Here is a 22,929-nt window from a genome sequence, read left to right as displayed (position 1 = left end):
TTATCTCCTATTGTTTAATGTCTAGGTTGTTTGGGGACTGGTTCCCTGGAAATGTATTTGAAGAAACGTTTTTGCATATTTCCTAGGCAAATTCCTAGAAGTACTCTATGATGTCATAAGGGCTAGAATAACCTGTTAAGAAACGTTAGTACAAACCCCCAGTTCCCAGCGCCCTCCTGTGACCTCCCCTCAGGTGTGTGCAACAAAGGAGATGACAGACACATAATCCTGCCTCTCGTGGGGCTGGCAGAACCCTTCGAGGCCATCTCACAGGCTGCTCACTTCATTTTAAGGATGAGGAAGCTGAGAGGCACGGAAGATATTTTCCCAAAGACACAACCAAGCCATAACCCGTATGTTACTGCCACCTGTGACCAGACAATGCAGAAGCCTATTTGGATAAAATTAAATACACACAATGACAAATACAACCAATGAGATGGAAGTACAGTTATCGCAATATTTTAGCAGCAAATTTGTGGTATAATAATATGTATAGTGTTTTACAAATGCACAAATTAATAAGATCTGGGGGAGTGCTCCATACTTACCAAAATTTCAAAGTAGAACACGTAGAACACAGATATTTCAAGACTTCTGCACCAACTGTAATGTGATCTGAAAACAACCGTGATCTCTACTGGTTACAGAGCCACTGGTGCCGCCCATATCCTGTGGCTTCCTGTGGTTTGTTTCCACATTTAATCACTGAAAGAAATGTTAAATTTCAGGTGGAAGTTGGGAAGGATAAAGATGTCCCTGGTTCCCGGTCACACTCACAGCACCCCTTGGGTTCTGTCTGTTCTTCAGTTAGGAAGCCTCCCTCGTGAGGTCCTCAGTGGGTGAGGCCGTTAGCCCCTGCCGGTGCCCACGGGCATCTGGCCGCGGGAGAGTTGTGTAGGTCATTCTGTGTGACCCAGGAAGAGTCCCGTCGAGGCTGCTGGCTTCAGATCGTTTATTACTCGCGTGGACAGTGAAAGCCAGGGTAGCCAAGGTGTCACTGCATGGGCCTTCCACCCTGCAGGATGTCCCAGAAGCAGAAGGGACCAGGTGACCACAGCAGGGGCAATGGGTCACGTGTAGCTGGGGAGTCAGCTCCATGCAGCCACGACACCATTTCATAGCCTGAGGAGGAAGCCTGAGTGGAACGGGCAGAAAGCCATAAGCCTCATCAGAAGGCGGGAGGTGATGAGAAGCTGCCCCTTGACGGTCTCCGAGGAAGAAGGCGAGGCACGGGGGGGAGTGGCCTGGCAGCAGCTGCTCACCAGCCTCCCACGCCCTCCTGTTCTGGGAGAATAGGGGTTGGGCGGGGGGCGGCGTTCTGCTAGGACTCGCGTCAGCTAAGGTTTAATTGCTGCTCCAGAGACCTGTGTGGAGACGTACAAGGTCTCTGGGACCCTGGCCCGGCTGCCCCCACATACAGTGCTGAGCGGGTCACCCCTGACTCTACCAGCATCTCTTTGGGAGGAGGGAAGGCAAAGCCAAAAGGACTTCTGGAGCACTGTCAGATCACACTGTAGACACATCTTTTCTTAACTTCAGAAAGTAATACAGGCTCTGTGCTCCAGAGCCCAGAAGCCACAGCTCTTGAAGCCCTCGTGCCCTAGATAGAGCCTGTGGTACGCAACAAGAGAAGCCACCGCAGTGAGAAGCCTGTGCGCCACAGCTAGAGAAAAAGCCCTGGCAGTAAAGAAGATCCAGCACAGCCAAAAATAAAGAAATAAATTTTTTAAATTGTATTTTTTAAAAAAAGTAATGCAGGCTCAATTTGGAGAATTCAGAAAACAGAGAAAAGCACACAGAATGACTCAAACATCACCCCTTAGCCTGCTATCCAGAGAGAATGTTTCCACGCCCATCAGCATGGTCCATGGCTACATCCAGATCTATTTTTTCCCCATACATGTTGTATATTCCAACTTTCATAGCTAGTTCTTTCCCCTTGAGAAATACATCAAAGACAGTTTCCCACATCATTGGATTCACACTTACACTGTGAAACTTTCTCCCGGACCAGCAGGTAAACTCCCCAGCAGTGACTCCATCGAATCACGTGAAGCCCTTTCCCCAGATGTCAGAAGCCCAGCACGAAAGGTCCCAGCCTCTCTCTAACAAAAGGTAAGGGGAGAACCCTGCAACAGGTTGGGGTGCCCTACCTCTCTCGCCCAACCCAGTCTTGATGCTCTAAAAGTCCCTCTGTAGGCTGCGTGATCCAGGAAAATGAGTGACCTGTACTGTTAAATTAGTTGAAGACGCTCAAGCCGGTGGCTCTCACTAAGGCTTGTGGGAGAACCTCCCCACCCCCAGCCCTGTCCCTCTGGCTCTGACAGCCAGGGGACCTGCTGCCACAGCGACAAGAAGAACAACTTAGCCAGACTGTGGGTGCGGTCCCACCTGGGGGTAGGAAGGAACGACTGGCAGAGGGGAGAAGGAGGGGTGACCTGGGGTGGGGGGGGTGTTGGTGGAAGGCAGCGGGAAGTCGGCCTGCCGGGACCCAGGGAGCTCTGGCAGATGACTGTGCCCTTGCCCAGGCTCAGGAGGGGGCACAGAGCAGCTGGTGGAGCCAATGACACCTGCCTCGTGCAGCCTCCATCCCTCAGACAGGCCGGCTAGCATCGTGGCCAGGCCAGTGGGAGCGGGGCCTCGACCTCCACCACCAGGGCCTGATCCTTGACAGGAACCGAGCTCTTGCACTGGAATGTGAAATAGAGCTTTTTAAAGAGGGTAGGAATGGGGTTGCCAGACAGTGTCCTCTACATGATGCTGTGATGAGAACGGCCCTTTGCCTCCTGGTCTTCTTTTCAAAAACCCGTAATGCCCATTGAATCATGAGGAAAAGGTCAGACAAATCCCAGTTGAGGGGCATTCAACAAAATGCCTGCCCAAGGGCATCAAAGGCAAGAAAATTCTGAGAAACCATCACAGACGAGAGGAGCCCGAGGAGATATGATGGTCAAATGGAGTGTGCTGTCCTGGATGGGACTGGATAAGAAAAATTCAGAAAATCCAAATAAAAGAGGACTATAGTTAATAACAGTGTATCAGCATTGCAACAAACGTGCCTCGCTTGAATGTGAGATTATATAAGGGAAACGGGAAGTGGGGTACGTGGGAACTCTCTGTACTAGCTTTGCAACTTCTCTTTAAATCTAAACCTACACGGGCCTTCCCTGGTGGTCCAGTGGTTAAGACACCAGGCTTCTATACGTCAGGGGGTATGGGTTCAAGACCCCATGTTTAGGGAACTAAGATACCACATGCTGAGTGGTGTGGCCAAAAAATGTTCAAATTTTTAAAAAATTTAAACCTGTTCTTAAAGCAGCCAACCAATGAGCCGTCCACCACCTCGCTGACATTTTCCCTGGACTTCTTCACACCCCCTAAGCTGGTCCTCAGGGCCAGGACTTCGGTTTGTATTCCAGCTTTAAGAAACATGGGCCAATGTGAGTTCTTAGGCCCCAGGCTAATAGCCAGCAGGGTGTGTCCTCCTTGGCTACCCTGGTGTTTTAAAAGGCAGTTTAGATCCCACAATAGAAAAAAAAATTGAGAAGTTTGACCTTATAAATATGAAAAAATGCTGCTGTATGAAAGACACTGTTAAGAGAATGAAAAGATAAATTACAGACTGGGAGAAAATGTTTGAAATATATATATGTGTATGCTGCTGCTGCTGCTAAGTCACGTCAGTCGTGTCCGACTCTGTGCGACCCCATAGACGGCAGCCCACCAGGCTCCCCCGTCCCTGGGATTCTCCAGGCAAGAACACTGGAGTGGGTTGCCATTTCCTTCTCCAATGCATGAAAGTGAAAAGTGATAGTGAAGTCGCTCAGTCGTGTCTGACTCTTAGCAACCCCATGGACTGCAGCCCACCAGGCTCCTCCGTCCATGGGATTTTCCAGGCAAGAGTGCTGGAGTGGGGTGCCCTTGCCTTCTCTGATATATGTGTGTATATATATATGTGTGTGTATATATATATATATATATATATGTCAGCAAAAGATCTGAACAGCCACTCACCAAAGAAGATATACAGATGGCAAATAAGTGTATGACAGGATGCATCACAGATCATTGCCAATTACAATTAAAGCAAGAACCAGATATCACTGCACACCTATGGGAATGGCTAGAATAAAATGTATGAAACAGATACCACCAAATGCTGGTGAGGATGTGGAGAAACGGCAACATCACTCATCGCTGTGATGCTCTGAATTCTGAGATTAACAAGAGGTGTGGCCAAAAACAAAACAAAAAAAAGCAATGGAAAGAGCTGCAGTTTCAGCCCTACTCCAGGCTCCATGAAGAGCAGCACTTTGTCCTTCCCGCTCCCCCCCGCCTCCTCTCTCCTGCTCACTGCTTCCCTCCCTTCTTCCCCTTCCTTCCCTCCCTTTCTCGCTTTCCCTAACCTCCCCCATCCTACATTCTTTTTCTCCCTTTTCTCGTCTTCCTCCCAATGCTTCTCCCCCTCCTCCCTCTCCACCCAGGCAACTCTCTGTTGCTTGTCCGTGTGTCCATCCACTGCCAGCTCCTCTAAGAGAGTGCCCACCCTGGACTGGGTCTAAGACCCGGCCACTGGGCACTCTTAGGATCTCCTTGGGAAACACTGTTAGAACCCTCCCCCATCATCTGCCTTGTCTGAGAAGAATGGCCCATCTGGCCTTGGCCTTCCAGGATATTCCTTGGGTATCCCAAGTTTAGGGCTTCCCAGGTGGCACAACTGGTAAAGAATCCAGCTGCCAGTGCAGGAGAGGTAAGAGACAGAGGTTCGATCCCTGGGTAGGGAAGATCCTGTGAAGGACGGCATGGCAACCCGCTCTAGTATTCTTGCCTGGAGAATCCCATAGACAGAGGAGCCTGGCAGAGTACAGTCCATGGGGTCGCAAGGAGTCAGACACTACTGAAGCGACTGAGTGTGCACACACCCATCCCAAATTAAAGTGATCCCTGGGTGTGCTTACCATAGATCCTAAACCTTGAGGTTCAGAACCTTGGATCTCGAAGGTGCCCATCAGCTCACCATGGGTTACCTGCAAGGAGTCCCCTCAGTTTAAACTTTCACCCAGGGTGCTCTCCTGAGCTACGGGCCTTCGGGCAAGCCAGCATCCCCCTTTGGGATGCCCTTGTCTCATCTGTAAGCTGCGCCCGGGTCCCTCTGTCACTATCCTTCCACGAACAGACGAGTGTCCCAGCTTTCAGTGTTGAAAGCTGCCACAGCGGGAGAGCGGGAGTCCAGCTGCTGGTCTCCCCTGAGCCCCAGAGAGGCTGCTCCTCCCAATGGACCCTCCGCAGCCCAGGGGCTGGTCCTCTGCTTCTTAGGCTCTGAGAGAAGCCTGACTTCATCCCTTCCCCAGGGACGTTTAGGGCCTGTGGGCCAATCACACTAAATTCACAGCACTCTGATGGGCAACCCAGGAGGCCTAATCATTATTAATAATACTAATTAATCCTTATGAAGAAAGAGATAATCAGTTCTGATGGCTGGCATGCTGTCTCTCCAAGAAGGCACGTCTGCGTGAGAAATGAATTCACTGTCGAAGGCTAGAGGGTCAGGAGAGAGGACAAAGGTCACTGCGGTATGACCCTGAGGGTTCAGAGGCTGTGGCATCCTGGAAGGCTCCCAAAGCCTCGGGACTGGAGGAGTCCTTCCCCTCCACCCACCCCCATGTCCCCCACCCTATAGCCCCCCACCCCTGTCCTAGAGCTACGGCCTCCATACTGCATCATCCTCCTGCATGAGCTGCTGGAGGTAACAGGCTGGGCAGTTGGGCCCCCACAGAGGGTACTAGGTGCTCCCTCTGCCCTGGTGTGGTCATGCCCTCTGCCCTGCCAGCTCCAGCTCCGCTCTCTTCCGCCCGCTCCCAACTCTCAGCAGCTGGCACCTGTGAGCATTCTCCAGCATCTCGTCCTGGAAACCGTTGAGTTCCTGAGCCATTTGCATGCCAATGGCTGGATCTTGCAAGACTTGCTACAGTCTCCAAACTGACCTCAGACTGGTGTCATTGCAGCACCTGCAGGATGGAAAGCCCTTTCTCCCTCCCGTGTTGAGGCTGTACCCCAGACACTGTTCAAAAGGAGCTCTGGAAGCCAGCCTCTGTTCTCCAAAGAAAGGCGTGCAGAGCCTGCCACCTTGCGGCCACCTCTGGTCCTGCAGCAGCCCTGGCCAAACAGCACAGATGCCCCGCTCTCTCAGAGTCAGTGCAGAGTCTCTGAGATGCTGGGGGTGAAAAAAAATCCTAGGCTCTGTTTCCTTTCCTGTTTGTAGGACCCACAGTCCTGAGCCAGTAGAAGTAGGCCCAGGGTAAGAGACCCTGCCGCTGGCTGAGACGGGAGAAGGCAGAAGGCTGGAGCTGGGGAGGAAGCGGTGCTCACGGCTGGAACAGCAGCTTGTCGGGCCCATGGAGAGCCTGGGGCTGATGACATGGGCTGGGCAGAGCCAGAGGCCTGTCTCTAACCCTACTGCCATTCGTCCCGCGAGTCCCCACTGGGAAAAGGAGGGCTCTGGCCAGGTGACTCTGCAGGCCTCCTTCTGCTCTGACTCTGATCTAGGCAGGACGTCATAAAGAGAGGAGGGGATCTCTCACGTCACTGCCATTCCGGACGGCTTATCTCTTCACCTCCTTGGGGTGCTGCTGGTTTCCACTGTCTCCCAACTGGGGTCCAAGGCAAGGAGCTCACATCCATTAAACGTGCAAAGCTGCGTCTGCAGAGCTGCTGGCTCTGACTCCTGACTCAGGGAGCACAGAGCCGGTCAACCAGGGCCACCCAGGGTCATCCACGCAGCCAGGAACAAGCTGTGTGTCTCCTGTGTGTCCTTAGAATGCCAGAGTTGAGTCTGGTTAATAAAGCAAGTGGTTGGGACTCCACCTGCCAAGCAGAAGACACTGGTTCGATCCCTGGTCCGGGAAGATCCCATGTGCTGCGGGGCAACTAAGCCCATGTGCCGCAACTACTGAGCCCGTAGTCTAGAGCCCAGGAACCATGACTACTGACCGAGCCCTCCTGCCTAGAGCTGAGTGCTCCATAGCAAAGAAGCCACTGCGATGAGAAGCCTGCGTACCACAACTGGAGAGGAGCCCCCGCTCACCCCAACTGGAGAAAGCCCACACACAGCAACGAAGGCCCAGCACAGCCAAAAGTAAAAATAAAGCTCAAGTTCTGAAGCTTCACGGAGTTGTGATTAAATCCAGATACTGCCACTTACCAGCTGGGGAACTTTTAGAATCTCTTTAACCTTCCTAAGCCTCAGCTTTTCTCAACTATACAATGGGGATGAGGAGGCTATCAAGAGGATTAAGTGGGGTGATGTTTGCCGAGCGCCCTCCCAGGACCTGTGTGAGGCCAGTGTCTGTAAGTGACAGCTGTGATCACTGTTGTCTTTGTTCGGCTTCCACAGCAGGTGCATGCAATGCTCTGACAATGAGAATTAACGTGTAAACATCTATTATAGACTGAATGTTCGTGCCCTCGCCAAATTCATATCGAACGCTAATCCCCAGTGAGATGGTATTAAGAGATGGGGCCTTTGGGAGGTAATTTGGTCATGAGGGTGAGGCCCTCAAAAACGGGATTATTCCTTGTAAGGGGAGTCCAGGGACTTCCTGCTGGTCCGGTGCTTAGGACTTGGCCTTCCAACACAGGCTGCGTGGGTTCGACCCCTCGTCAGGGAGCTAGGATCCCAAATGCCTTGCGGCCCAGAAACCCAAGCATAAAGCAGAAACACTATTGTAACCAATAAAGACTTTTAAATTGGTCCACATCCAAAAAAGAAAAATCTTAAAAAGAAAAAGGTTCAGAGAACTAGCTCTCTCTCTTTCTACCCCGAGAGAGCACAAGAAGAAGTCAGCAGTCTGAAACCCAGAAGAAGGCCCTCACCAGAACACAACCATGCCAGCACCTGACCTCGGACGCGCAGCCCCAAAGCCAAGAGAAATGATGAATTTCCATTGTTTACGAGCCATTCGGTCTATGGTCCTTTGCTATAGCAGCCCAAACTGACTCTGTCAGAAATTAGTACAAGACGTAGGGTGTTACCATAACCAATACCTAGAAATGTAGCAGCAGCTTTGGAAGCGAGTCATGACTAGAAGCTTGGAAGAGTTTGGAAGCTCGTGCTGTAAGACACTAAGATCATCATGAATGGACTTTTAAAGGCAGTTCCGGCGAGGGCTCAGAAAGGAAACAGGAGGGACTTTGCTGGTGGTCCAGTGGTTAAGAATCTGCCTTCCAACGCAGGGGATGTGGGTTCGATCCCTGGTCTGGTAACTAAGATTCCCCATGCTGCGGGGCAACTAAGCCCGAGCACCCAAATGAAGATGGAGTGCAGCCAAGGGGAGAAAAAAAAAAAAAATAGGAAGGAAGAAAGGAAGACAAGAAAGAGGAGAGCTGAGGAGAACATGTCCATCTTCTGAAAGAATAAAAAAATAACCATGTAGAGAATGTTAGAAATATGGATGGTAAAGACCATTCTGGTGAGGTCTCAGAAACGAGGAGCATGCTACTGGACACTGAAGAAAAGGTGATCTTGTTCTAAAGTGGCAAAGAACTTGACTGAACTACACTCACATTCTGGCCTTTTGCAGAAGGAGTAATTTGCAAGTGACAAAACCAGATGTTTAGCTGAGGAGATTTCTAAGCGAAGAGTTGCAGGAGAGGCCCCGGCCCTTCCTGACTGCTGAGATCAACATTCAAGAAGAGAGAAATGATTTGAGAATTATTAAGCAAAAAGGAACTCGAATGTAGAGATTTGGGAAATTCTCAGCCTATTCATATTGCAAAAACCAAAGAAATGTTTCAGAAGAGAACGCTGGGAGACTAGTGTGGGTGTGGATCGCGGGCTTCATCTGCCTTCCTAGAGGGAAAACTGTGAGACTGAACTGAAGGGGAGGAGATGAGAGGAAGAAAGGAAGGCTGGTGGACCTCTCAGATCTCACAGGATGGGACTATAGAGCTAATCCGATGTGAATGGGCAGTAGCCTTTAGGTCAAGGCAAGAATGACCGCAGAGGCAATTCACAGATCATCACAACTGCCTCGTCTGTTTCAAAAGTGGGTGGGGGGGTGCATAGCCTTGCTTTCAACAAGCCAGACAGCCTCTGCCCAAAGATGTGGAGGTGGGGCCGCTCAGCAGAACCATGAGGGACCTCCACCCATGGGTCCAGAAGACAGGACCTTCACCCCTAGTGGGTCTGGGGGGTAGAGCATCAAGCCAAAGAGGGTCCAGACCTTTCAAACCTTAAGATCCCATGAAGTTTGCATTGTAGGCTTCGGGTTTGCTTGGGACCTTCACTCCCTTCCTCTCTCCTATTTCTCCCTTTTGGAATGGAAAAGGTAAAATGGGTGGAAATGTCTGTCTTCTGCTTTGTCCCATCATTGCATTTTGGAAACACATACCTTGTCAGGTCTCACAGGTTCACAGCCAACAAGGGATTTTTGCCTTAGGATGGATCTTTCTTTGAGTCTCACCCACATCTGATTGAGATGATACCTCAGTGGATGAGGTTTAGCGTTGACGCTGGCACAAGCCGGGGGCTGGTGGAGTGAAACGAACATATTTTACATGAGAAGGACATAAATTGGGGGGAGTGGGGTCAGGGGCAGAATGTTATAAACTGTATGTGTCCTCCAAAAACTCGTAAGTTGACATCTGACCTCCAAAGTGATAGTATTTGGAGATGAGTCTTTAGGTCATGAAAGCGGGGCCCTCATAAAGAGGATTTGTGCCCTGATAAAAAGAGGCCAGAGAGCTCACTCTCTCTACCATGTGAGGACACAAGAATTTGGCAGCCTTGACCTGACCTTGCAGATCCCTTGACCTCAGAACTCCAGCTCCAGAACAGTGAGAAATAAATTCCTGTAGTTGAAGCCATCCCATTCATGGCATTCTGTTATAGCAGCTTGAACGGACTGATCATCATCCATAACAGAGGAGTCTTGGCATCTGTCATAGTCAGGTTGGGCCGCCGTAAGAGAAGCCATAGACTAAGCAGCTTAGACAACAGGAATTTATTTACTTCTCACAGTTCTGAAGGCTGGGAAGTCCCAGGCGAAGGTCCAGAGGGATCAGCTCCTGGTGAGAACCTCCTTCTGCTTTGCAGATGGCTGTCTCCTCTGAGTCCTCACACAGCAGAGGGACAGCTCTGATTTCTTTCTCTTCCTCTTCTTATAAGGCCACCAATCCTATGCTGGGGACTCCACACTCATGATCTCATCCAAACAAGTTACCTTACAAGGGCCCCACCTCCAGATACCGTCACACAGGGGAATCGATTCCTACATATGAGTTTTCAGGAGGCACAAACTCTCAATCAATCCATACAGCTCCTAACTATAAACTCTAGATTTCTCCTCTGCAAACCTCCTTCCACACATTTGTCTCCTGTTGATCTGTCTTTATAGTGATGTGTACGCCAGGAAGATCCTGCCCTCACCTGGCCCCCTCCTGCACAGCCAGGAGCAGAGCAGCCCTGGTGCCCCCATGGAGAACAGGTCTGTGGTCTTCTTCCCCCTCTGACTCCTGCAACAGCACTGCCATGGGTGCAGCGGGCTGAAACCGCCAGTCGGCTTCTCTCAGCCCCAGCAGCCCCTCAGTGCAGTGGCTTCACAGACGGAACCCAGGGCAGGCCTCCACCTTGGCACCCCAGGAATTCCCTGGAATCTCTCACAGATGCCAACTCCCAGAGCTGAGGAAGTGTCCCCAGAGTCACTGGGGCCCCGTGCAGACAGAGTTGCTTCACATGCGTGCGTGCATGCTGTCGCTTCAGTCATGTCTGACTCTTTGCGCCTCCATGGACTGTAGCCCACCAGGCTCCTCTGTCCATGGGATTCTCCACACAAGAATACTGGTGTGGGTTGCCATGCCCTCCTCCGAGGGATCTTGCCAACCCAGGGATCAAACCCACATCTCTATGTCTCCTGCACTGGCGGACGGGTTCTTTACCACTAGCACCACCTGGGGAGCCTGAGTTGCTTCATATGCATGTGTGCTAAGTCGGTTCAGTCGTGTCCGACTCTTAGTGACCCCATGGACTGTAGCCTGCCCGGCTCCTCTGTCCATGGGATTCTCCAGGCAAGAATAACGGAGTGGATTGCCATGCCCTCCTCCGGGGGATCTTCCCCACCCAGGGATTGAACCTGCGTCTCTTATGTCTCCTGCCCTGGCAGGCGGCTTCTTTAGCACTAGCACCACCCAGGAAGCCCATGTGTCCTTGTAAATTGATGTACCTGGGGCCACTAAAGGAACAGGAGCCAGGCCAGGGGCAGTTCCATGTAGCCCACCAGCCCCACGCACAGTCCCCAGGTGGGAAGGGGTGGAGTGGATAGGCCTGGCCTCAGGCTGAGCAAAGCCGATGTGGCCCCTACCCCCAGTGCGTGTCTCCAGTGCCCTCTGACTAGACTACCCGCGAGCCCTGCTCCACCCGGCAGGCCCTGCTCTTCTCCACAGGCTGCCCAGGGGTGAATTCCACCCACCACCACCCCCCACTCCACCCCTACACCCCCACTCTGGACAGAAGGCACAATTGCAGAGCTGCCCCCGTCTCCCTGCCCCAGCCCTGCTCTAGCTCTTCTCGCTGAGCTGCAGTCAGAACACCAAATATTGCATGAGGTGATAAGCAACCCTCTGTTACATATAATCCTCCCCACCTTCTAAGGGAGTGGATACTGTCCATGCCCTGTGGAGTGACAGGTGTGAGGACGCATGCTTGCCAGAGCCAGGAGAGCACCTCGTTTGAATTTCTCAAGGAGGGTTTTACGTCTAGGGGTTGCATGGAAAATGAGAAGGGAGAGGATCCTTGCATCTCTCCCTTTTTAAAGGGGAAAAGAAATCTCACTTCTTCCAAATCTCATTGGCCACAATCTAGTCACCTGACCACACATAGCTGCAAAGAAGGCTGGGAAATGTAGTATTCTGAATGTGGCAACTTGCTGGGCTAAATAGTGTATGGCTCTGTTTTTAAGGAGAGAAGGGGAAAGAGTTGCCTCTGTCTCAGGAGCAACTAGCTAAGGGCTAGCTAAGCAGCTCCTCCAGGGCCGAGATCATGGTCAGGCCCAAGGCAGGGAGGCCAGGGGGCAACTGGAACAACAAGGAGCTGAGGAAGCAGGAAGCTTCTGCAGGTTCCCAAAGCCTCGGGCAGGGCCTTGCGCTCACCTCCTGTGGGGGTGGGGGTGGGGGTGCAGTGGGGTCATGTCCTAGAGGATACAACACCTAAGCCAGGGGCTGAGGAAGGCAGGCCCACCCTAGAATGGGCTTGGTTTGTGTCAGTTAGAGGTTGGGCAGAGAGGTGGGGGTGAGGGGATGGAGGAGGTGATGAAAGCTTGTGCAGCCTTGTGAAGGTCTGGGGACGGAGCAGCCCAGAAGGAGGAGACGGCAAAGCGAAGGGCCAGAGGCTGGGAGGAGCCTGGTCTATCAGAGAAACAGGGTGGCTGGAGTGCAGTGAGCAGCCTAGATCACACAGGAAGGGTCCAAATTTCATCCCAAGGCTGATAAGAAGCCACGCAGGGTTTGAGCCAAAAGACCAGGCGCCACGTGCCTCGCGTGGGTGCAGGTGGCTTGCTGCACGGGCTGCAGAGAAGCGGGGGTGAGAGCAGATCCAGCTATGAGCAAGGAAAAGTGCCCTGGAAAGGTGAATCCCAGGGCCAAAGGTCAAGCATGGTAAAGTGTGGTGTGTCATTGTCCCCAGCATCCCAGAGAGGCCAGTGTCGTCCGTCCCTCTCACAGGGGACAGCCAGACGGACTCCGACATCCTGGCCTTCATCAAGGCCAGACATAACATCCTGCAGAGGACAGGTAAGAGCCCCTTCCCCGGCAGCTCCTCCAGGGCCAAGGTCATGGTCAGGCCCTAGGTTGGTGGCAGTGGGGGAGCGCGGTGTGGAGAAAGCTGGAACAACAGGGAGCTGAGGAAATAGGAAGCTTCTGCAGGTTCCCAAAGTCTTGGGCAGGGCCTTGCGGTCACCTCCTGCATTGCCACCACTGCCTCCTCCTGGAGACAGCCCCGGAAGGCAGCCTCGGACACACCGAGACGGGCCAAGGGGGTGGCCGGCCCAGGGGCCCCTGCCTGCGCCTCTTGGCAAAGAGTCCCTCCATCCCCAGTCTTCAGGATGATGTCTGGTCGCCTGTCCCCAGAGCCAGCTCCCCTCCGTCTGCCCGCTCCTAACAGGAAGGGCTGACTGACAGCTTGGAGCTCGTTCAACATCCAGGTCGAAATCTTACTCTTCTGTTGGAGCCTGGTTCTTGCCAGCAAGTTGTAGGTGTGAACACCACTTGAAGGCCCAGGCCCGAGGACATGAGAACAGCCAGAGAAGAAATATGCAGTGTGTCAGGAGCTGGAAGAGAAAGAGAAGGCCCAGCCTGGCCTCCGTCACTGGCCTCCCCCGCTTCCTCGTGGCCCCTGCCCTCCTGCGTGGACAGGACTTCTTCCCTCTCCCTGGAGACCCGTGGGACCAGCCTCCATCCGGGGCCCCTGACCCCAGCCTTCCTTTTAGTCTTAGCCTCATCTCAGTAATCCAAAGGCTACTCGTCTGGCTTAGCGTCTCTTTCACATGACCACAAGGCACCAGACGGGTTAGGGTTAGGGTTAGGGTTAGGGTTAGAAAAATTTGGATACAGATTGAGTACTCTCCAAGCCACGCCCCCCCTCCCCAACCCCCCAACTCATCCCCCAAATACTCTAATGATACATATCAGACACAGAGCAATACCAGACAGCCAGTCGGTAAATGAGCACTGTGTTTATTAGACATCTTCTGTATGCCGGGCACTGTACCAGTGCTGGGGCCGTATCAGTGAACAAGACTGAAGCCCTTGACAGGCTGGAAGGAAGGAGAGAGACTGTGAACACATCCCAGAGACATAAGATCATCTTCGGTGCCAACAAGAGCTCCGAAGTAGCTGGAATATGTGATGCATAGAGATCCCCAGAGAGATGCTTTTATCTGGGAGGGGGGAAGGGGGAGACTCAAAACTGAGGCCTGAGAGTGAGGATGATGCAGCCTCGTGGCTCTGGGGGCCAGGGTTCCACTCACTCTGGGAGGAGCAGCAGGGGGCCGGCCCAGAGGGGAAGGACTCAGCATGGTCACAGGGTGGGACAGAGACTAGCACGCCTGGGGTGGGGGGCCAAGCCAGGGAGGAGAGCAGGACCCCACAGGCCTCCTGGGCTTGGCTTCCACTCCAGGAGCGAGTGGTGGGAACTCAGGGAAGAATTGAAACCATAGCGTGATGTCGTCTGACCAGTGGTTTGGAAAGCTCACTCCGGCCACACAGTGTCGTGCAGGCCACGGAGGACCAGGAGCCAGTGGTTCTCAGGGAAGTACCTTCCTGGGAAGGTCTGGATGGCTCGGACTTACTGCCGCCTGCACGGGACACGTGGGGGTCACGAAGATTTGTTTATACACTGAAAGGAACAGCCCAGGAAGGGGGGGAAAAATGGAAGGGGTTTTATGATGTGGGAAAGAGGACCAAAATGCAAGAGAAAATTCTTTGAGGAAGTTGACGGAATAATGTCCAGGATGTAAGTGGAGGGAGCATTGTTCTTGGAGCTAGGAGACACCCCCACCCCCCAGAACAAATTCATAAAATTCAACCATCATTTGTCCCATCCAAAAGTCTACAAATAAGCAATATTTTAAAGTTCCATTTACTCAGCTTTTGTTTCACACATTAGCGATGTGACCCTCCAGCCCGCTCCAAAGAGAAAAGGCAGACATCCAAGGTCTATGGCAGGAGGGCATCTTCCCGCTGACACCAGGCCTGGCTGATGCAGGAAACTGGGTCAAAGACTGGGGCACTCTTGGGTTTGTTTTTTTTTAACTATTTATTTTTATGTATTTATTTTATTTGGCTGCAGCAGGTCTTCGTTGCAGCACGCGGGATGGTCCATTTCCACTGTGGCACGCGGAATCTTAGTTGCTTACATGCACGATCTTAGTTCCCTGACCAGGGATCGAACCCGGGCCCCCTGCATTGGGAGCAGCGTGGAGTCTTAGCCACTGAGCCACCAGGGAAGTCCAGCTGGGGCGCTTTCATTATGATGTTTAGAGCAGGTTACCAGTTATGTTTTCTTCATGAACATTATTCCATGTGCTGCCCTCAACACGTCTGTAAGGCGCACAGAACCACGAGTGTGATTCCCCCCTTTTGACAGGAGAGGAAGCTGAGGTACGCCCCCCACCACCCACCGCCCCCGACTGCAATGGCAGAGCCAGGAGAACCCAGGCCTCCCGCGCTCCGCTGGGCTGAGCCGTCTGGAAAGCCAGCTTGCTGAGGGTGTTTTCCCTCAGCCTCCACCCTCCCTGCAGCTGGGGAGCTTGGTTCTCCAAACAAACGGCAGCCTGGAAGTAATTCATCAAAACAAACACAAGTTCGAGGGTTCAGTTTTTATTCCCCAAGGGGAGGAAAATAATCCCAGGTTCTTAGTGACCGCGGGGCCCCAGAGAAGCTGAAGACAGGGTGACAAAGGGCCCCCCTCTGGCGAGGTCGGGGCTGCAGAGCAGCAGGTGCAGTCTCCCCCCGCCCCCGACACACGGCAGATGGCCCCGGTCCACCATGCTGCGCTGTCTACACAGCCCACTTATCAGGCCTCCCTGTGGGCAAACACATGGGCTGGGCCCAGGCACCTTGCCCTCCCCTCCGCAGCCAAAGCAAACACTGCCCGTCCCTGCCCTGGGCCCCTCTGCTCTTAATTCAGTGGCGCTGTCTGGCGGTGCTCCTTCACAAGTGCTCATTATGGGGGATTTGTGACCGTCAGCCAAGGACCAAGAGCCCGGAAAGGGTGATTTAGCCGGCTCTTAGGCTTCACCAAGGGCCAGGATGAATCTGTTTGATTTAGGATTCCTGGGGAAGCTGTGGAGCGTTCCAATCCCTGCCAGGGGCACACGTGGACAGGTATATCTTCCCCGGAAGGGGCATTAGTCATCCATGGTGTCAAAGCTGCTGTTTCTAGCTGCCAACAGTGGCTTCGAGAGTGGAGAAAATAAGATTAACCCCTTTCTAGAATCTTCCTTAATCCCTGAGTTTGGAAGAATGTCTGTCTGGAACCTTGATGTTTGCTGTGACCCCCCATGACCACAATGCCCTCTTCTCCAGCCAGGAGGAGAACCCCCAAAGCCCCCCAGTCCCCCTAGCCCCAGCACTTCCGCTCTGAGAAGCCCCTGGCTCTCTCCTTCCATCAGGAGCCCTCCCAGGGAAACGGAAACAGCACAGATCTGGGAAGGAAGAGACCGGAACATAAGGGCTGTCCATCTCGGCCTTGGGCGACCCTGGGCCACTCACCTCCTCCAGCCTCCCTGTCACCCCTGTCAGGTCCGGATTCCACCTTTGCCCCGGTGGGCAGCTCTCCTGAGACAAGGTCCACAAAGTTCCCTCGTAACCTGCTGAGCGCCAGGGAGCCATCAGCGGGGAAACTGGCCTGTGTGTTGAGACCTGATCTAACGCGGTGAGGTGCGGTGGTGGTTTCAATGGTGTAGCGGTGCCCTCCACCCTGGGAATCCACAGTCACCAGCCTCGACTGGTAGCTCCATTACTTAAATGAGGTTCACAGAGAATGGACGGGAACCGGGACATTTGTTGTGAATGGAGGTCGATCTGTGTGAGAGGCTATGTCTTTGAATATCGTGCACTCTGAGCCCAGCACTGGGCCCTTTCTTCTCAGCCCCACCCTCACCCCCAGTCCTCACCGCAGGCAAGTGTCTGGGGCGGGGAAGCAGGGACAGCCCTAGTGGGGAGCTGGCTCCGGCTCTGTGCTCCTTACCAGGAGTCCTGGCCCAGGACGCTTCTCAGTGGTGCAGAAGAAGCCTCAGACCCATGACTTGGTCCACAGCCACATGCCTCGTGGTCCCCAGTACCTGCCCTCGCCAACTCTCGGGACAGAGAGATGAAAGCAGCGGGTTTGGGCCTGGCCATTCAGATTCTGATGTAATCCATCCTGAGAGTGGCCTGGGTATGAGGATTCCTAAGGGTGCCCTAGGGAGAAGGCAATGGCACCCCACTCCAGTACTCTTGCCTGGAAAATCCCATGGACAGAGGAGCCTGGTGGGCTGCAGTCCATGGGGTCGCTGAGGGTCGGACACGACTGAGCGACTTCCCTTTCACTTTTCACTTTCATGCATTGGAGAAGGAAATGGCAACCCACTCCAGTGTTCTTGCCTGGAGAATCCCAGGGACGGGGGAGCCTGGTGGGCTGCCATCTACGGGGTCGCACAGAGTCCGACACGACTGAAGTGACTTAGCAGTAGCAGTAAGGGTGCCCTTTCCAACCTGCACCAGAGCTGGGGGAACCTTGGGTCCAGAGTGACTAGAACACATCACCTTCCCACGCTCTGGTGTGTCTGACTTTCTTCCTGGTCTAGGAGTCAAATTATGACAGCCAGGAATGTCTTAAAAATAAGGACTGGGCTTCCCTGGTGGCTCAGTGGTGAAGAATCTGCCTGCCAATGCAGGAGATGTGGGTTCCGTCCCTGATCCAGGATTATCCCACATGCCACAGAGCAGCTAAGCCCAAGCACCATAACTACGAGCCTGTGCTCTAGAGCCCAGGAGCAGCAACTACTGCACCCATGAACCCTAGAGCCTGTGCTCTGCAACAGGAGAAGCCCACGCACTGCAACTAGAGAGGAGCCCCCACAGAGAAGTCCGAGAAGCAATGACGACCCAGTGCAGCCAAAAATTAAATAATTTTTGTTTAAATAAATAAGGACATCTCAGGACTTCCCTGGTGGTCCAGTGGCTAAGAATCCACCTGCCAGTGCAGGGGACACAGGTTCTATTCCTGGTCCAGGAAGATCCCACATGCTGTGGAGCAACTAAGCCCACGGGGCCGCAAGTGCTGAAGCCCACGCCCCCAGAGCCCGTGCTCCGCAACAAGAGAAGCCGCCATAATGAGAAGCCCACACACCACAAATACAGAGTAGCCCCCGCTCAGCACAACTAGAGAAAGCCCGCACAGAGCAGTGAAGACCCAGTGCAGCCAAAAATAAAAGTTTTTAAATTAAAAAAAATAATAATAAGGACCATCTCCATTGAGTTAGACAGTGAAGTCCACGGAACTAGATCTGGCACACAGAACTAAATTTGGGGATCAAGGGTTCACAGCCTTGAATTGTTTTCAACATCTTCCTCCCTGTTACTTCCCACATCCTCTGCGTCGCAGAGAATCACCGACTCCCCCTCCGGAAGAGCGAGCCGGCCACGCCCACACCCCCTACTGCCAGGTATCCATGTCCACACCTGGATGCTGCAGCCGCCTCATCTCTCTGTCTGATGCAGTTTTTTTAAAAAATACCGTGTTCTTTACCCAAGGATCTTCAAAAATTCTTATTATGGTAGCCAAACTTTAAGCAAATTAACTGCACATTCCCCATATTAGTTCTCATACTTTTCTGGGTCCAGTGAGTCTGAGTGGGGCCCAAGAGTCTACATCTCTTAACAAGCTCCTGAAGATGCCCGTCCCACAGGTCAGTGGGCCCCGCTTTGCAAAGCAAGGAGCCACACTAGTTATTTGGCTTTTTCCAGGTACCTGGTCTACTCCAGCAATTTGGAAGTGAGAAAAGTGAGGCCCAGAGAACAAGCATGTTTTACCCAAAGTCACACCATGGGTTGGGGACCATCCTGGCTAGAACCCAGGGGTCATGCTTCTTAGGCCAGAGAACCCTTTCTCCATGCCCCGCCATGGGAAGCTTCTAGATGGGGCCACATGGTCAGGAGGAAACGTCATGGAGTATAATGAATACCTGGGGCAAAAAGCAAGGAGTGAATCTGCAAGAATGAAACAGGTGTGTCAGCGAAAACCGCAGAGCAGGAAAGTGAGTGTGGGTCCTGGCTCGGGGTGATGAGACTTTTGCGAAGAGCAAAGCAGGCAGGCATTTCCTACAGTGTTTGGGGAGTAGACACAGCCCCCTGGGAGTAAGGCCCTGAGCGGCGCGCCACCTGACACCCACGGGGGGTGATCCGAGAGGTCCGTGACCCAAGCAGAGCCTAACCGAGACCACCCGTCTCCTTTCAGGTTTCCAGTAAGCACCCCAGTGCATTGTGGCAGCAAGAACGGACTCCAAAGGGCTCAGCTCCAGCAGCGATCTGTGGACTGCTGGAAGCAACTGGTGACCTGGATCCCAGTCGGGAGGCTGTGTTTCTTTAAGGATGGAGCCCTGGGTGCTGCCAGTGGGGCTGGGGCCAGGCTTACGGTGCTGTCCTTGCTGTGGGTGCTGGAGCCGTGGGCAGCCAGGCAGCGCCGGGTTCTAGGGGTGGAACGAGCACTTTAGCTCACCCTTGCTGTGGTCTTACACACAGACGACTACAAGCCTTTGAGGTCATGAAACAGTACCATCCTAGCGCAGTGGCAGGAAAGCTCATACTGGTAGAAGGAGGCAGAAATGATAATGGGCTATCTTTAGCTATGGGGTTGGCCAAAAAGTCCATATGGGTTTTTCTGTAACATCATACAGGAAAATTCCAAATGAACTTCTCGGCCAACCCAATATTTTCCCGCCACGCCCCTGCCCCAGCCCCTGGGTGAGACGCCCAGGAATGGCTGGGGCAGCCTCACAGCAGGTCAGACCATAGGCAAGGCAGTGGAGAGCAGCAGGGCATCTGGACGGCCAGCCCTGCCCTCTCAGGCCAGACCCCGCACCATCGCTCTCGTGGTCCAGACGACCCACGGGCGACACCTGAATCAGCTGCATCTCCAGGGAGCCACCCCTACGGCAGCACCCGGAGGGCAGTGGGTGGCTCCCGGGAGCTCTGCTGAGAATCGCAAGGAGCAGTGTGGGCGCCTTGGGCCTCACCTTCACCCCATGCCTCGGGGCTTGGCAGGGTTTGGGCCAATTCTCCCCGCTCCCATGGGGGAACGTGTCTCAGGGAGCCCTCTCAGCACTCCAGGCTCAGGTCCAGTGGAGGGTGGGCCACCCCTCAGAGGCCCTTGTGGGGACTGCCACCCGCCTCAGGACGCTGGCAGTAGGTCCAAGCCAGCTGAAGTGGGGTGGACGGGGGGAAAGGGAGGGACCCTGGAAATTCAGCTAACCGAATAAAAGCACTTGTCCACCGCCCTGTCACCTCTGGCCCATGAGTCGCCCTGGGGAGGGAGCAGAGAGAGAGTACGGCATAGTCAGTTTCCACACCCACCCACCACCCCCGCCCCCCCCCCCCCCCCCCGCTCCCCGGACCCTTTCAGGTCTGGGTAACAGGATCATGCAAGAGAAGCTAGGTGATTACATTTCAAAGCTAGACAGAGCTCCTCTGACCCACACCCTTGTTTATAACATTAGAAAACTGAAGTGGGGGGAGCTTTCCTGGTGGCTCAGTGGTAAAGAATCCACCTGCCAATGCAGGAGACACAGGTTCCATCCATCCCTGGTCCAGGAAGACCCCACATGCCGAGGAGCCGCTAAGCCCGTGAGCCACAGCTCTTGAGCCTGTGCTCTAGAGCCCAGAGCCGCAGCTACTGAAGCCCCTGTGCCCCACGACAAGAGGAGCCACCGCAGTGAGAAGCCCCAGCACCGCAACTAGAGAAGTCCGTGTAGCAACAAAGAGCCAGCACAGCGAAAAATAAATGAATAAAATTATTTTTAAAAAAGAAAGAAAAATGAAGTGAACGGGAGGTCCTGGTTGTTAATTATACAGCCAGTTAGTGGCAGAGGTCCCCTCCTCAGGCAGCTTTCCCTGATCACGCCCACTAGAGGGACACCCCCACCCTGGTCACCCTCTATCCCGTCACTCTGTTGTCTTTTCATCACTACCTGACAGATTTCAGATCTTTATTTGCTTTTCTTTTTTCCCCTTTATTGGCCATGGTGCACGTCTTGTGGGATCTAGGTTCCCCAACAAGGATTTGAACCCAAGTCCTCGGCATTGAGAGCAAGCCGTCCACTGGCCTGCCAGAGAATCCCCTGCTTGCTTTTCTCTAATGGCCTTCAGAGCCCACCACCGCCAAGCCTAAAAGCCCCACAACAAGGGATTGTTTGTCCTGCCCGTCACTGTGTCCCCAGCAATATGTCCTTAGTTCACGAGTGACAGAGTCAGAGCCATGCTCCTGCTTCTTGGGCCCCCGTGACCTCCCCTGGGCCCACGTGGCATGTGGCAAATCCTTGGGAAAGTCCACGGAACCAGTGAGGGGGCACAAATTGCCCTCACAGCCTGATTCTAGAAGCCTCCCCAGGAGCCCGCAGGGCACAAACACGCTCTTTCTCTCTCTCTCACTCTCTCTCTTACGAGCCCCGAGGATGGCATGCAGTGGGCCAGGCTCCCTCAGAAACAGACTCAAAGTACCCCGCACACCTGGGTGCCCAGCCCTCTGGAGCTGGTTCGTCTGCGGACCATAGTGCTCCTGCCCAGAAGTCACCTCCCAGACCCAAAGGCCTTGTTGACAGGGATGTGTGACATGGCCCCACGCAGAGCGCAAACTCCCCTCCTAGAACAGTCGCTGACCGGAGAGGAAAAGACGAGAGGAACACAGACAGCCCCCGAAGTCGCCCCCTCCCCACAGAGGCCGGCTTCTGACATGGATGGCCCCTCCCCCGATGCAACTTCCCCTCAGCCCTGTGGGCCCTGCAAATGGGAGGAGCAGAGGAAACATTCTGGAAAGACCCTCCAGCAGGGTCTTTCCGCACCGGGCATCCGCAATCCGCACCGGGTTCCGGAGAGCCAGCCGTGAAGAGGTCCAGAGTATCTGAGTTCACTCCAGGCCGAAATGTGGAGTTTTCCCAAAACGTCTTCCAGAAAGCGGCCTGGCCAGTGACTTCCCACCCAGGTCCTACTAGGACCGAACTGGCTCTGCCAGTCCCGTGGCAGGAAGTGTTAGGAGAAGGGAGGCTTAGAATGTGGCTTTCTCTGATCTTGGAAAGGGCCGGGGGTGGGGTGGGGAGCCGTGGTTAGAAAACAGAGAAGCTATGGTAGACTGAATGCTGCTGCTGCTGCTAAGTTGCTTCAGTCGTGTCCGACTCTGTGCGACCCCATAGACGGCCTCCTACCAGGCTCCTCTGTCCCTGGGATTCTCCAGGCAAGAACACTGGAGTGGGTTGCCATTTCCTTCTCCAATGCATGAAAGTGAAAAGTGAAAGGGAAGTCGCTCAGTCGTGTCCGACTCTTCGTGACCCCATGGACTGCAGCCTACCAGATTCCTCCATCCATGAGATTTTCCAGGCAGGAGTACTGGAGTGGGGTGCCATTGCCTTCTCCGGGTAGACTGAATAACTCGCCTTAATTCTTCACCTGCTGTGTAACAGAAACAGGCATCCAAAGCACTGGCCATGGCCTCATCAGGGCAGAGTATGCCTCCTTCCCTCTTCAGTTTGGGCTCGGCCCTGCGACTTGCTTTGGTTGGTGGGGAGGACATTGGCAGTTACGGTACAAGCAGAGGCGTGAAATGTGCCGCCTGGCTGGGCCTGCCTCTTGCCAGGCTGGTGATCTCTGCTTGGCAAGAACATGCCCTGGGCAGGCACTGCCCCCTTGAGCCCACACCTCAGAACACGCAGCGAGCCAACCCGGGCCCAGGCCTCAGCCTGGAGTCGAGCCCCGCAGCACTGGAGCCTGGATTCCCCATCAGGTGGCCCAGGTCTGCTGAGCCTTAGCTGACCTGAGGACCCATACTCCTGAGAATAAATGCTGGCTGTCATTAGCCACTGAGACTTGGCAGGGTGGGGGTTCTGACTTGCTATGAAGCATTAACTGTAGCAAGAGCCACAGGAATTGAAACCCAGAGATCGTATGTGAACAGACCCAGAGTTTCTCAGAATTTGTTTCCTTCCTTCTATGCCGCCTATCAAAAGGCACTCGGGGGTTTCCGTGCCGCTCCAGTGGTTAAGATAACACCTGCCAACACAGCGGCCATGGGTCTGTTCCCTGCTCTGGGAAGATCCCACATGCCACAGAGCAACTAAGGCCGCGCACCTCGACTACCGAAGCCTGTGCCTAGAACCTGTGCTCTGCTACAAGAGAAGCCACCGC

General features: G+C 53.8%; 1 protein-coding gene across 5 annotated transcripts in view; it reads left to right on the top strand.

Moving 5' to 3' along the window:
* Positions 1 to 20,579, top strand: part of KIF6 (kinesin family member 6) — a 422,151-nt gene extending 401,572 nt beyond the window's left edge. Inside the window, exons 19-22 of one of the 5 annotated variants that reach the window (XM_061398073.1) lie at positions 2,021 to 2,118; positions 10,398 to 10,487; positions 12,680 to 12,786; positions 14,843 to 20,579. In XM_061398073.1, coding sequence (XP_061254057.1) covers positions 2,021 to 2,118; positions 10,398 to 10,487; positions 12,680 to 12,786; positions 14,843 to 14,901 — 354 coding nt within the window. In that variant the 3' untranslated portion in view covers positions 14,902 to 20,579. Of the gene's footprint in view, positions 1 to 2,017; positions 2,119 to 10,397; positions 10,488 to 12,679; positions 12,787 to 14,842 lie in introns of all 5 variants that reach the window. The other 4 variants (XM_061398075.1, XM_061398074.1, XM_061398072.1 and 1 more) reach the window with 4 other exon arrangements.
* The last annotated feature ends 2,350 nt before the right edge of the window (positions 20,580 to 22,929 follow it).

This window comes from Bos javanicus, chromosome 23, assembly GCF_032452875.1.
Source record: "Bos javanicus breed banteng chromosome 23, ARS-OSU_banteng_1.0, whole genome shotgun sequence".
Taxonomy (NCBI): Eukaryota; Metazoa; Chordata; class Mammalia; order Artiodactyla; family Bovidae; genus Bos; species Bos javanicus.
This window is presented reverse-complemented; position numbering and strand designations above follow the sequence as displayed.